Below are 12,415 nucleotides of genomic sequence, written 5' to 3' on the forward strand. Positions count from 1 at the left end.
ATCCCGCTATTTTAAGAATGGGAAAACACGGTCTGGTTGTCGAATTACAGCTTCCGTTTTACTGCTTTTTATCTTAAAACACGCGATACAGTCTAGATTTTGAAGGTCATTGACTGGTTTATGCACGTTACTTCCTCTCGGTAAAGAAAATCGATACGAATAGTAATACAGTCTAGTAAAATGACCTTGTGTTGTGTATTGTTTACACAAGTGATAAATATGACACTAATTGGCGTGAAAACTTCAATGATTGCTGTGTGCCGAATTGTTAGATGCACTGGATAATTGATCTAAATATTAAACAATTAATAGCGGTACCTTAAGATTATCGCTAATCAAATTAGCGGCTTTAAATTCAAAAGAAAGTACGACAATGTTTAGCTGGAAACATTTAAAGAAGGTGTCGGTAAGTTTGCATTAATTACAATTTTTTTTCAATATTAAACAGATCAAACGGATTTTGAGTAATTCAGTAAAGGTATATATGCTTGCTGTTTTTTTCCTCACACAAATTGCCTATTTTGATCAGATTGAATCATGGCTTCAAAACGTAAATTTAACTCTGATTGTGAAAATAAGCAGCCAAATAAAAAAACAAAATTTGATGCTCCAAGAGCTTTCCAGGAAAGTTGGAAAATTGGAAAAACTTGGTTGAAATATGATAATGAAACAAAATCTATGCTTTGCAACCTTTGTTTGAAACACAAAAAAACTCCTTCACATCTGGCTGTACAGTTCTGAAAAGAAGACTCTGTATCAAAGCATTCAAAATGCAAAGGTAATTGGCCATATTTATTTTTACTTTCAAAGATTTCTTGTGAATTGTTTGCTGAATAATTTCTTAAATTCAGTATATATTGCTATTTCAGATCATATAGATTGTGTACAACAAATCACTGGCAGTTACGATGCAAACACCCCAACAGAATGCTTTAGGAAAAAGTGAGGATGCTGTCATTTCTGCTCTACGAAATGTGTATTCTGCAGCCAAACATGACCTAGCAAATGTGATTGTTCCTGATATGAATGATTTATCATCAAGCAGGTATGTATTCAGATTGTCATTAATATCATGTGGATTTTTTTATTTATTTTTTTATAAAGCAAGAAGAAATATTTTATAAAGATGTACATAAACAGAGTAAAATGTTACGGAACAAAATTTTCTGCTGCGATGATTTCAGACTTGCCCTACTCGCACTTAGTTAATTCTATGTATTCTGTCATCAATTCATTTTAAACACAACAAAAAAATGATTTTCCAATAGAGGGATAAAATAATTTTACAGCAAAAAGACAGCTTTAAAATAAACATTTGTGATTTAAATATATTCATTATATTTTATGTTGCTGTAACAGGAAAGTCCATTTCATTGTATACATGTTTCCAGTTATTCCAATTTTTTTTCTAGGGTGTAACACAGTTGAAAGACTTGAGAGTTGACAACCATACAACATATGAGCATCACTCTAGTATTGGAGAGTTCCAGGAGGCACTTGCTGGTGTTCTTCGAGAAGATCTGGCAGTGAAATTACAGAGATTTCCTAAATATTCTCTTATGTTTGATGAATCAACAGACATTTCTGTGCAGCAAAACTTAATTGTGTACATTAGGTATCTTGATTGTGATATTGCTGAAAATGTAGAAAGTAAAACTTGTTATTATTCCATTGCTTCTCTCCACAGGGCAAATGCAGATGCTATTTACACCAAAATTCTCCATTTACTTTCTGAGAAAGGCCTATATCTTGCCAATATTTGTGATGTTTGTACAGATGGTGCTGCGGTCATGGTAGGCTCTAAAAGTGGTGTGGTGACCCGTCTGAAGAAAGATGTTCCTGGACTCTATACTTCTCACTGCATTGTCCACCGTCTTGCTCTTAGCTGCAGCAGTGGTGCAGACTGTATACCTTACCTTGTTTAATTTCAGGAGATCCTTAACTCTATCTATAAATACTTTCATCTTTCTCCTAAAAACATGTCTACTCTTTCTGCTATCCAGTCTGTGTTACAGAAGCATTCTTTTCGCTTTCAGGAAGTGTTTCATACCAGATGGCTGAGTTTTGAAGGTGCAGTTGGTGCTCTGGTCAAAAATTACTCCAGTCTCCTTTCTTGCTTTCTTGAAGAAAACTCTGCTAAGGCTCTTTCTCTATACAAACCTGTTGCTACATACAAGTTCCTGTATGTTGCCCACTTTCTTTCTGATGTTCTTGAGCCCCTTGCTATTTTGTCTAAAATGTACCAGAAGAAAGATCTCAACTATGGAGAAGTGGAGCCACTCCTGACATCTACAGTACACACCTTGGAGACCCTGAAGGAGAACAAAAATGGTACTTCCCTCTCTGCTTTTCTTTCAGTTGCCCCCTCTGAACCTTGTCTGGATGAAAATGGTCTTTGTACTTTTGAGTTTCAGTCACACACTATCCGTGATTCTGCTGAACAGAGGCGTGTTGCTTCATCTGTCTGTGACCAATTTGTTGATTCAATGGTAGCCAGTCTCCATTCCAGATTTGCAGACAATGAGGATTCAGCTGTTATGAAAGCCCTTGGGAATCTTTTCAATCCCCACCTTTCTTCTGTTGGCTCTGATATTGACACTGTTTCAGATTATTTGGGCAAAGTTGGTTTTGAAGGGAGAAGGAATGAACTTCTGAGCTTTGTCCATTACTCTAGGGCTTTAGGGTCTGATCCAAGCAACCAAACAGTGACTGATTCCACTTCATGTGCCAATTTAGCAATCAACAACAAGTCTAGTTACCCTGCTGCTGCAGTGGCTGCCCAGAGATTCCTGATTCTGCCTGTGTCAACAGCTGACTGTGAGAGGGTCTTCTCCAAGCAAAACCTAATAAAAACTTCACTCAGAAACTGTCTGTCTCCCCCCTCCCTTGACAATCTCCTGAAAATTTCCATAGATGGCCCTTCTCTGCCTACATTCCCATACCAAAGAGCCTTCAGACTGTGGTCAACATCCAAGAGTAGAAGAATTCTGAAATAAATTGCCAAGCCCCTTCCTGATCCCTTGCAAACACATGTTACAGAATCCAGTCCCCTTCCTGATGCAAGCCACTATTAACATGCATTTTTAAAAATGTGTTATTCTAAGTAGCATAATATGATATTGTTAAGCATTAAATATATTATGTATGAGATATGATATGTATGATATATGATGTGCTAATGTTATTAAAATTTACCTTAAAAAATAAAAAGTTGAATGATATTCCTTGTTTTTGTTGATATCACATGCCTTTTAAAGTGTTCATTAAGTAGCAGAAATAAACCATTATATGTAAAGTAATTATAGAGATAGTAAAGTTCATACAGACTGTTAAAGAGAAACAGCAAAGACAGTAATTTTGATGTCAGCCTGTCGCGCGAAAAATTGGCTCAAAGAAAAAATTAGCCAGTGCTAGCCCTGAAAACCATAAGAGCTAGAGCTTAGATATTTGGCATGAAACATCTTCTAGTGAGTGTCTACCAAATTTGTTCAAATAACAGCCCTGGGGTCAAAATTGGCCCCGCCCTGGGGGGTCATTGATTTTCCCTATATGCATATAGTAAAAACTTAAAAAATCTTCTTTTAAAGAACCCAAAGAGCTAGAGCTAAGATATTTAGCATGAAACATGTTCTAATGGGTGTCTACCAAGTTTGTTCAAATAAAAGCCCTGGGGTCAAAATTGGCCCCGCCCCGGGGGGTCATTGATTTTCCCTATATGCATATAGTAAAAACTTAAAAAATCTTCTTTTAAAGAACTCAAAGAGCTATGGCTAAGATATTGAGCATCAAACATGTTCTAATAGGTGTCTACCAAGTTTGTTCAAATAAAAGCCCTGGGGTCAAAATTGGCCCCGCCCCAGGGGGTCATTGATTTTCCCTATATGCATATAGTAAAAACTTAAAAAATCTTCTTTTAAAGAACCAAAAGAGTTAGAGCTAAGATATTTAGCATGAAACATGTTCTAATAAGTGTCTACCAAGTTTGTTCAAATAAAAGCCCTGGGGTCAAAATTGGCCCCGCCCCGGGGGGTCATTGATTTTCCCTATATGCATATAGTAAAAACTTAAAAAATCTTCTTTTAAAGAACTCAAAGAGCTATGGCTAAGATATTGAGCATCAAACATGTTCTAATAGGTGTCTACCAAGTTTGTTCAAATAAAAGCCCTGGGGTCAAAATTGGCCCCGCCCCAGGGGGTCATTGATTTTCCCTATATGCATATAGTAAAAACTTAAAAAATCTTCTTTTAAAGAACCAAAAGAGTTAGAGCTAAGATATTTAGCATGAAACATGTTCTAATAAGTGTCTACCAAGTTTGTTCAAATAAAAGCCCTGGGGTCAAAATTGGCCCCGCCCCGGGGGGTCATTGATTTTCCCTATATGCATATAGTAAAAACTTAAAAAATCTTCTTTTAAAGAACTCAAAGAGCTATGGCTAAGATATTTAGCATCAAACATGTTCTAATAGGTGTCTACCAAGTTTGTTCAAATAAAAGCCCTGGGGTCAAAATTGGCACCGCCCCGGGGGTCATTTATTTTCCTTATATGTGTATAGCAAAAACTTAAAAAATCTTCTTTGAAAAAACCCAAATAGCTAGAGTTAAGATATTAAGCATGAAACATCTTTTAGTGAGTGTCTACAAAGTTTGTTCAAATAAAAGACCTGGGGTCAAAATTGGCCCCGCCCCGGGGGTCATTGATTTTCTTTATATGTGTATAGCAAAAACTTAAAAATCTTCTTTGAAAAAACCCAAATAGCTAGAGTTTAGATATTAAGCATGAAACATCTTCTAGTAAGTGTCTACCAAGTTTGTTCAAATAAAAGCCCTGGGGTCAAAACTGGCCCGGCCCCAGGGGTGTCATTGTTTTTAACTATATGTGTATAGTAAAAACTTTAAAAAAATCTTCTTTTAAAAAGCCCAATGAGCTAGAGCTTAGATGTTTAGCATGAAACATCTTCTTATGGGTGTCTACCAAGTTTGTGCAAATAAAAGCCCTTGGGTTAAATTGGCCCTGCAACGTTGGGGTGGGGGTTGGGGGGCCTATATACATGTACAGGTGAGCGACCTCAGGGCCATCATGGCCCTCTTGTTTACAAAACATGGCCTTAGAACTGAGCTCAATAAAATTTCAATATGCATGTATCTAGGATCTCTAATTAGGTCATTCATAGAAAGACCATCTTAATGCATGGTCCTCTATCTACAATGTACAGTACATGAACGTTATTAACATGCTAATGTCTGGCTTTTTATTTTAGAGAAAAACATAAACCATACCTAGGGTCTGGAATATCATATTACAAAGAAGATGGCAAGTGGATGTAACAGGCATTTGTTAACACGACTGCTACATTGTTCCCATAGGAACACTGCAATGAGACTTATGTGGAGAACTTTCTCATCTTTTAAGTTTGCTCCATGTCTCAGTGCAGACAGTAAAACTATTGTCACTAGAAAATTTGCTGGCAGGAAATGTTCAGTCTGCAAGAGCTGTCACAGTGATTCGGCAGGGAGTTCTCCAAACACAAGTATAGATGACAACTGCACAGAGACAAATGTTGACTTTGTCAGAGAGAGTCCTAGAGGACACCTAAGCCAGAAGAAACATTCAAAAGGACGCAAAAAGTCTGGACAAAATACAGATCTACACATACCTGTCCTGAAAGATGAAGTGCTGTCTTATCTTGGAGGAAAATCTAGCCAGGTGGGAGTTTATTTAATTTCATTATAAGTTTTTATTTTTGCATCGTTCTGCAGTTGTCAATTAATAATGTTTACAAGTTAGTAGTATAAATTTGATGTTTCATCAAATTTTGTTTTACAATAAAATTACTGCAAAGCATATATGTGTTTTATTGCAAAACTTAACAAAGGTCTTTGTGAGGTAATGTCAAGGTACTTATTATTACTTATATGTAATTAAGTTCATTCTTTTATTAAATGGTGCTTATTAAAGGTTTTTATATGAATATTCTTGAGCTTACTAAAGGTACTTGGAGGCGAGCTTTGGATTTTGCCTCATGTCTTATTAAAATTTATCACACACCCGTGCCGATTTTGCGACTCCGTAAATATGGTATTGCACGGCCGTGCATATATTTTGACGTGACGTCATTAGCGTTATACAAACATAGTGTAAAGAGCGCTAAATGTTAGCGTTACAATATAGGCGCGTCAATGAAAAATGGCTCTTATTTCACTTTAAACGGTCTTTATTTTGGGTATGTGATAAATAGAATATTGAATTCGTGTAAGTTCCATACTGAATTTATTGCACTCGTTAAATAAAATAATATTATGCTCGCCAGAGGCTCGCATAATATAATTTTATTCAACTCGTGCAATAAATTCAGTATGGAACTTACACTCATTCAATATCCTCTATATAACATAGATCTATTAGATATTTGAATAGACTGTGACACATGTTATATATAAACATCCTATATTTGCAGGGAAAAAAAAACACATGAAAAAATCTTGTATTTTAGCATACATATATATTTATTAAATATATTTTCAAATTATAAGAAAAATCATTTATTATTTATTATTTCAGCGTTTACTGGACATGACATTTGGAGCAGGTGGGCATACAAAAGCTTTGTTAGAGAGCGGACAAGGATACCATATATACACACTAGACAGGGATCCACTTGCTTACAAAATTGCTTGTGAACTTGCTGAACAAAGGTATTACTAAAGGTTTGACAAAACATTTTCAGCAGGACTGAATTATGCTATATATTTTCAACATTTTCTCATCTTTTTACAAAAATGCATTTGTATTTAACTTGTGATATCATTGTTAGTAAAATAAAAGCTGAAAATGAAATTAAGTTTATCCCAGTTGACAAAATTGTAATAGTTTTATCTTGGAAATTTCAGAAAAAAAGTGATTTTTTTTCCAAAATCCCTGGAGTTTTTTCTGTATCACCATAAAACTTCTTTGTTTAAAAATTAATTCAGACATTGAGTCCATAAAGTTTTGTTTTTAGCTCACCTGTCACAAAGTGACAGGGTGAGCTTTTGTGATCGCTTTTCGTCCGGCGTCCGTCCGTCCGTCCGTCGTCCGTCCGGCGTCCGTCCGTCCGTAAACTTTTGCTTTAAATGACATCTCCTCATAAACCACTGAGCCAATTTCATCCAAACTTCACAGGAATGTTCCTTTGGTGGTCACCTTTAAAAATTGTTCAAAGAATTTAATTCCATGCAGAACTCTGGTTGCCATGGCAACCAAAAGAAAAAACTTTAAATATCTTCTTTTAAAAAACCATAAGAGCTAGAGCTTAGATATTTGGCATGAAACATATTCTAGTGAGTGTCTACCAAGTTTGTTCAAATAAAAGCCCTGGGGTCAAAATTGGCCCCGCCCCTGGGGGGTCATTGATTTTCCCTATATGCATATAGTAAAAACTTAAAAAATCTTCTTTTAAAAAACCGTAAGAGCTAGAGCTTAGATATTTGGCATGAAACATCTTCTAGTGAATGTCTACCAAGTTTGTTCAAATAAGAGCCCTGGGGTCAAAATTGGCCCCGACCCAGGGGGTCATTGATTTTCCCTATATGCATATAGTAAAAACTTAAAAATTCTTCTTTTAAAGAACCCAAAGAGCTAGAGCTAAGATATTAAGCATGAAACATCTTCTAGTGAGTGTCTACCAAGTTTGTTCAAATTAAAGCCCTTGGGTCAAAATTGGCCCCGCCCCGGGGGTCATTGATTTTTCCTATATGCATATAGTAAAAACTTAAAAATCTTCTTTTAAAGAACCATAAGAGCTAGAGCTTAGATATTTGGCATGAAACATCTTCTAGTGAATGTCTACCAAGTTTGTTCAAATAAAAGCCCTGGGGTCAAAATTGACCCCGCCCCAGGGGGTCATAGATTTTCCCTATATGCATATAGTAAAAACTTTAAAAATTTTCTTTTAAAGAACCCAAAGAGCTAGAGCTAAGATATTAAGCATGAAACATCTTCTAGTGAGTGTCTACCAAGTTTGTTCAAATTAAAGCCCTGGGGTCAAAATTGGCCCCGCCCCGGGGGTCATTGATTTTCCCTATATGCATATAGTAAAAACTTAAAAAATCTTCTTTTAAAGAACCATAAGAGCTAGAGCTAAGATATTAAGCATGAAACATCTTCTAGTGAGTGTCTACCAAGTTTGTTCAAATAAAAGCCCTGGGGTCAAAATTGGCCCCGCCCCTGGGGGGTCATTGATTTTCCATATATGCATATAGTAAAAACTTAAAAAATCTTCTTTTAAAAAAACGTAAGAGCTAGAGCTTAGATATTTGGCATGAAACATCTTCTAGTGAATGTCTACCAAGTTTGTTCAAATAAAAGCCCTGGGGTCAAAATTGGCCCCGACCCAGGGGGTCATTGATTTTCCCTATATGCATATAGTAAAAACTTAAAAAATCTTCTTTTAAAGGACCCAAAGAGCTAGAGCTAAGATATTAAGCATGAAACATCTTCTAGTGAGTGTCTACCAAGTTTGTTCAAATTAAAGCCATGGGGTCAAAATTGGCCCCGCCCCGGGGGTCATTGATTTTCCCTATATGCATATAGTAAAAACTTAAAAATCTTCTTTTAAAGAACTATAAGAGCTAGAGCTTAGATATTTGGCATGAAACATCTTCTAGTGAATGTCTACCAAGTTTGTTCAAATAAAAGCCCTGGGGTCAAAATTGACCCCGCCTCAGGGGGTCATAGAATTTCCCTATATGCATATAGTAAAAACTTAAAAAATTTTTCTTTTAAAGAACCCAAAGAGCTAGAGCTAAGATATTAAGCATGAAACATCTTCTAGTGAGTGTCTACCAAGTTTGTTCAAATTAAAGCCCTGGGGTCAAAATTGGCCCCGCCCCGGGGGTCATTGATTTTCCCTATATGCATATAGTAAAAACTTAAAAAATCTTCTTTTAAAGAACCATAAGAGCTAGAGCTTAGATATTTGGCATGAAACATCTTCTAGTGAATGTCTACCAAGTTTGTTCAAATAAAAGCCCTGGGGTCAAAATTGACCCTGCCCCAGGGGGTCATAGATTTTCCCTATATGCATATAGTAAAAACTTAAAAAGTCTTCTTTTAAAGAACCCAAAGAGCTAGAGCTAAGATATTTAGCTTGAAACATCTTCTAATGAGTGTCTACCAAGTTTGTTCAAATAAAAGCTCTGGGGTCAAAATTGGCCCCGCCCCAGGGGGTCATTGATTTTCCCTATATGCATATAGTAAAAACTTAAAAATCTTATTTTAAAGAACTCAAAGAGCTAGAGCTAAGATATTTAGCATGAAACATGTTCTAATGGGTGTCTACCAAGTATGTTCAAATAAAAGCCCTGGGGTCAAAACTGGCCCCGCCCGGGGGGGGGGGGGGGGGGGGTCATTGATTTTCCTTATATGTGTATAGCAAAAACTTAAAAATCTTCTTTCGAAAAACCCAAATAGCTAGAGTTTAGATATTAAGCATGAAACATCTTTAAGTAAATATCTACAAAGTTTGTTAAAATAAACGCCCGGGGGTCAAAACTGGCCCTGCCCCAGGGGTGACATTGTTTTTAACTATATGTGTATAGTAAAAACTTTAAAAATCTTCTTTTAAAAATGCCAATGAGCTAGAACTTAGATGTTTAGCATGAAACATCTTCTTATGGGTGTCTACCAAGTCTGTTCAAATAAACAAATAAAAGGCCCCTTGGGTAAAAATTGGCCCGGGGGTGGGGGGCCTATATACAGGTGAGCGACCTCAGGGCCATCATGGCCCTCTTGTTTTATCTCACGGTTGATTCAGTATAGTAGTCTGTCACTTGTGAAAAAAATGGTAATTACTGTTTACTTATCCAGGAAAACATGGATGACGGCTGAGATATTACCAAAAATGTGTTAAAACCGACATTTAAACCAAACAACAAAACTATCTAGAGACTTTACTTAAATTGCAGACCAGGTCAGATAACTCCTTTACTTGGAAGATTCTCAGAGTTACCAGCCTTGCTTGCAGCAAAAGATGTTTCATTTGACTCCCTAGATGGCGCCTTGTTTGATCTTGGCTCCTCCTCCATGCAGTTTGACCAGTCAGAGAGAGGATTTAGCCTTAGTATGGATGGCCCACTAGACATGAGAATGGATGCTGATAGGTAATAAAAGTAAATTGTTTAGTATATATAGTGTAATATTGATACTTTTGTTGTACCCCAACTAAGGGATGGCATATAGATTTGCCTTAGTCTGTCACATTGTACGTCTGTAGGCTGACAATGATACAAATGTAGTGTAGGATGTTGTGGGCATTAGTGCCCTATGAACACATTGCTAGTTTACTTTTTCTTACATAATTGTTGAAGTTAAAGAAATTAGTCAAGGAGGCATTAAAGAGCTTAACCCTTTACTTGAGGAGTAGAGGCTGATTGGTAGCTTAATTTTTGTATTTTTATATTGAAATCCCTTTAAATGTTCAATGGAATGTTCCAAATTCAAAGATGGACAAATCCATTTCATATTGCAGGTAAAGTGCTAAATACATTGTATCTGATTAGCTGAATATTTGACTATGATAAGAAATTTTTTTTTATTAAGAACAAGGGTAGAACAATACCCTCAGCTTATGATATGATATATTCATGTTATATGATCAAGGTTCTTGATATTACTGTAGATATGTATCACAATATACATTGTACATCTGTGGGGGGAATGAAGACAGAATAAATCATTTAAATTTTATTTCAACTTAGTTACTTTACTGCATTGTATATTGTAAAAATATCATAAGTACCAGGTGAATGCACACATCACTTATAATGCTAAACAGTAACTGTTATAGTTGTGACTTTGATAGGTTGCTGACTTGAGATCACAGGTCCCTCACCGCTGTAGGTTCGATCCTCACTTTGGTCGAAATCTTTCATGTGAGGAAGCCATCCAGCTGGCTGACAGAAGGTCTGTGGTTCTTCCCAGGTGCCCGCTTGTGCCTGAAATAATGCCCGGAGGGGCACCTTGGTTCTTCCTCCACCAATTAAAGCTGGAAAAAAATCGACGAAAAAATCTCAGCGGGACGCTCTAGGATGGCCTGACTTGAGTGTACGGTCGCCAATATGGGCTTTCTGGCGGCGACCTTAAATAAACGCATTAAAAAAAAAAAGAAATAGTTGTGACTTGAAAGGTTGCTTGACCAGCCATTGTGTTAGAGTTTTTATAATAGTTCACTATTATATCTTCAGGTTGCCAGACCAGCCTACAGCAGCTGATGTTGTGAATACTCTGGATGAGTTAGAACTTGCCAAGATATTTAAGAAGTATGGGGAAGACACAAGATCGAAGAAGTTTGCTCATGCTATAGTTGAAGCGAGATCAGCTTTTGGGAGGATCACAGGAACAAAAGAACTTGCAGATATTATACAGACAGTTTCTGGAGGGTAATCACCTATGGCTAATGTTAATAAATGATACAATTGCATAACATATTATCGTAATATTAATATTTTGATGTCTTTTATCATAAAACAATATACTGTTTCTTGAAATTGCTTCATGTACTTTAAGTTGACCCGGCTCAGTTTTATAGGCATTGCTTTATAAAGATAAATTGTGAAAGTAAGATAGGGCAAGCGGTTAACATGTAAAGCTATTTATAAAAAGATCACTAGACGCATGGGTTCAAACCTTGTCAGGGGCAAGTCATTGTTTTCTTGAGCAAGAAACTTTACACTCATTGCTCAGTACTGGTTGGTTCAAGGTACAGATTCGAAAGTGTATCTACATAATAAGCTTATAGTTTCTTACACAATCTAACTAAAATTAATGCTGTATAAACCAAATTGTCTCTGAACAGCTATTAATACTGGATTAGGACATATATTTTAGTTTGAATACCTATAATCAAGACTGAAGTGATACTTTGATGTTTCATTGTTTAGATTTTTGATGAGCTATAAGCACATGTGTAGTGTTTTAACTACTTATTGTTTCATATGAAGTAATAGTCTGCACTTTTACTTCCTGACTTATGGACTTCCATGGCCAGCAACTTCAAATCATGTGCTCTACACCAATTTGGGTTTGAACCCCATCAAGGCTTTGGATTCTATTTTTTCGTGAGGAAGCTATCAAACTAGCTTATAGAAGGCATGTGCCTAAAAAAATGCATGACGGGGTACCCAAGTTGTTTCCTCACTAGTAAAGCTGGAAAGATGGCATATGATCGTAACAGTGTCAATGTTACTTAAAATCCAACAAAACAAACAGACATTTCCCAACTTTTAATCACTTGTTCCTCACAGCAGTTGGTTCATATCCTTCCAGGGACTGCAAGGTTATTTAAGATATATGTAAGATATCCAGCTAGCTTAATATTGAATGTCAGTGTTTCTACATAGGTGCCTGGTCAAGTCTAAAGTAATGCAAATTCTTCCTCA

The 12,415-nt window shown here is 36.3% G+C and overlaps 2 protein-coding genes across 7 annotated transcripts in view; both read left to right on the plus strand.

Annotated features, from left to right (window-relative positions):
* The window catches only part of LOC132743505 (12S rRNA N4-methylcytidine methyltransferase-like), a 408,080-nt gene that overhangs the window by 394,927 nt on the left and 738 nt on the right, over nucleotides 1-12,415 (plus strand). For all 6 annotated transcript variants that reach the window (XM_060732031.1, XM_060732032.1, XM_060732033.1 and 3 more), the window contains 4 exons: nucleotides 5,260-5,705; nucleotides 6,561-6,694; nucleotides 9,944-10,138; nucleotides 11,222-11,416. In XM_060732031.1, coding sequence (XP_060588014.1) covers nucleotides 5,310-5,705; nucleotides 6,561-6,694; nucleotides 9,944-10,138; nucleotides 11,222-11,416 — 920 coding nt within the window. In that variant the 5' untranslated portion in view covers nucleotides 5,260-5,309. The remainder of the gene's footprint in view (nucleotides 1-5,259; nucleotides 5,706-6,560; nucleotides 6,695-9,943; nucleotides 10,139-11,221; nucleotides 11,417-12,415) is intronic.
* Nucleotides 1,123-3,406, plus strand: LOC132743507 (uncharacterized). The gene has a single exon (XM_060732037.1). It carries the CDS (start codon nucleotides 1,980-1,982, stop codon nucleotides 2,994-2,996), a length of 1,017 nt encoding a protein of 338 aa, XP_060588020.1. The 5' UTR covers nucleotides 1,123-1,979; the 3' UTR covers nucleotides 2,997-3,406.

The sequence above is a fragment of the Ruditapes philippinarum genome, unplaced genomic scaffold (genome assembly GCF_026571515.1).
Source record: "Ruditapes philippinarum isolate M1 unplaced genomic scaffold, ASM2657151v2 ctg258_1_1_1_1, whole genome shotgun sequence".
Lineage (NCBI taxonomy): Eukaryota > Metazoa > Mollusca > Bivalvia > Venerida > Veneridae > Ruditapes > Ruditapes philippinarum.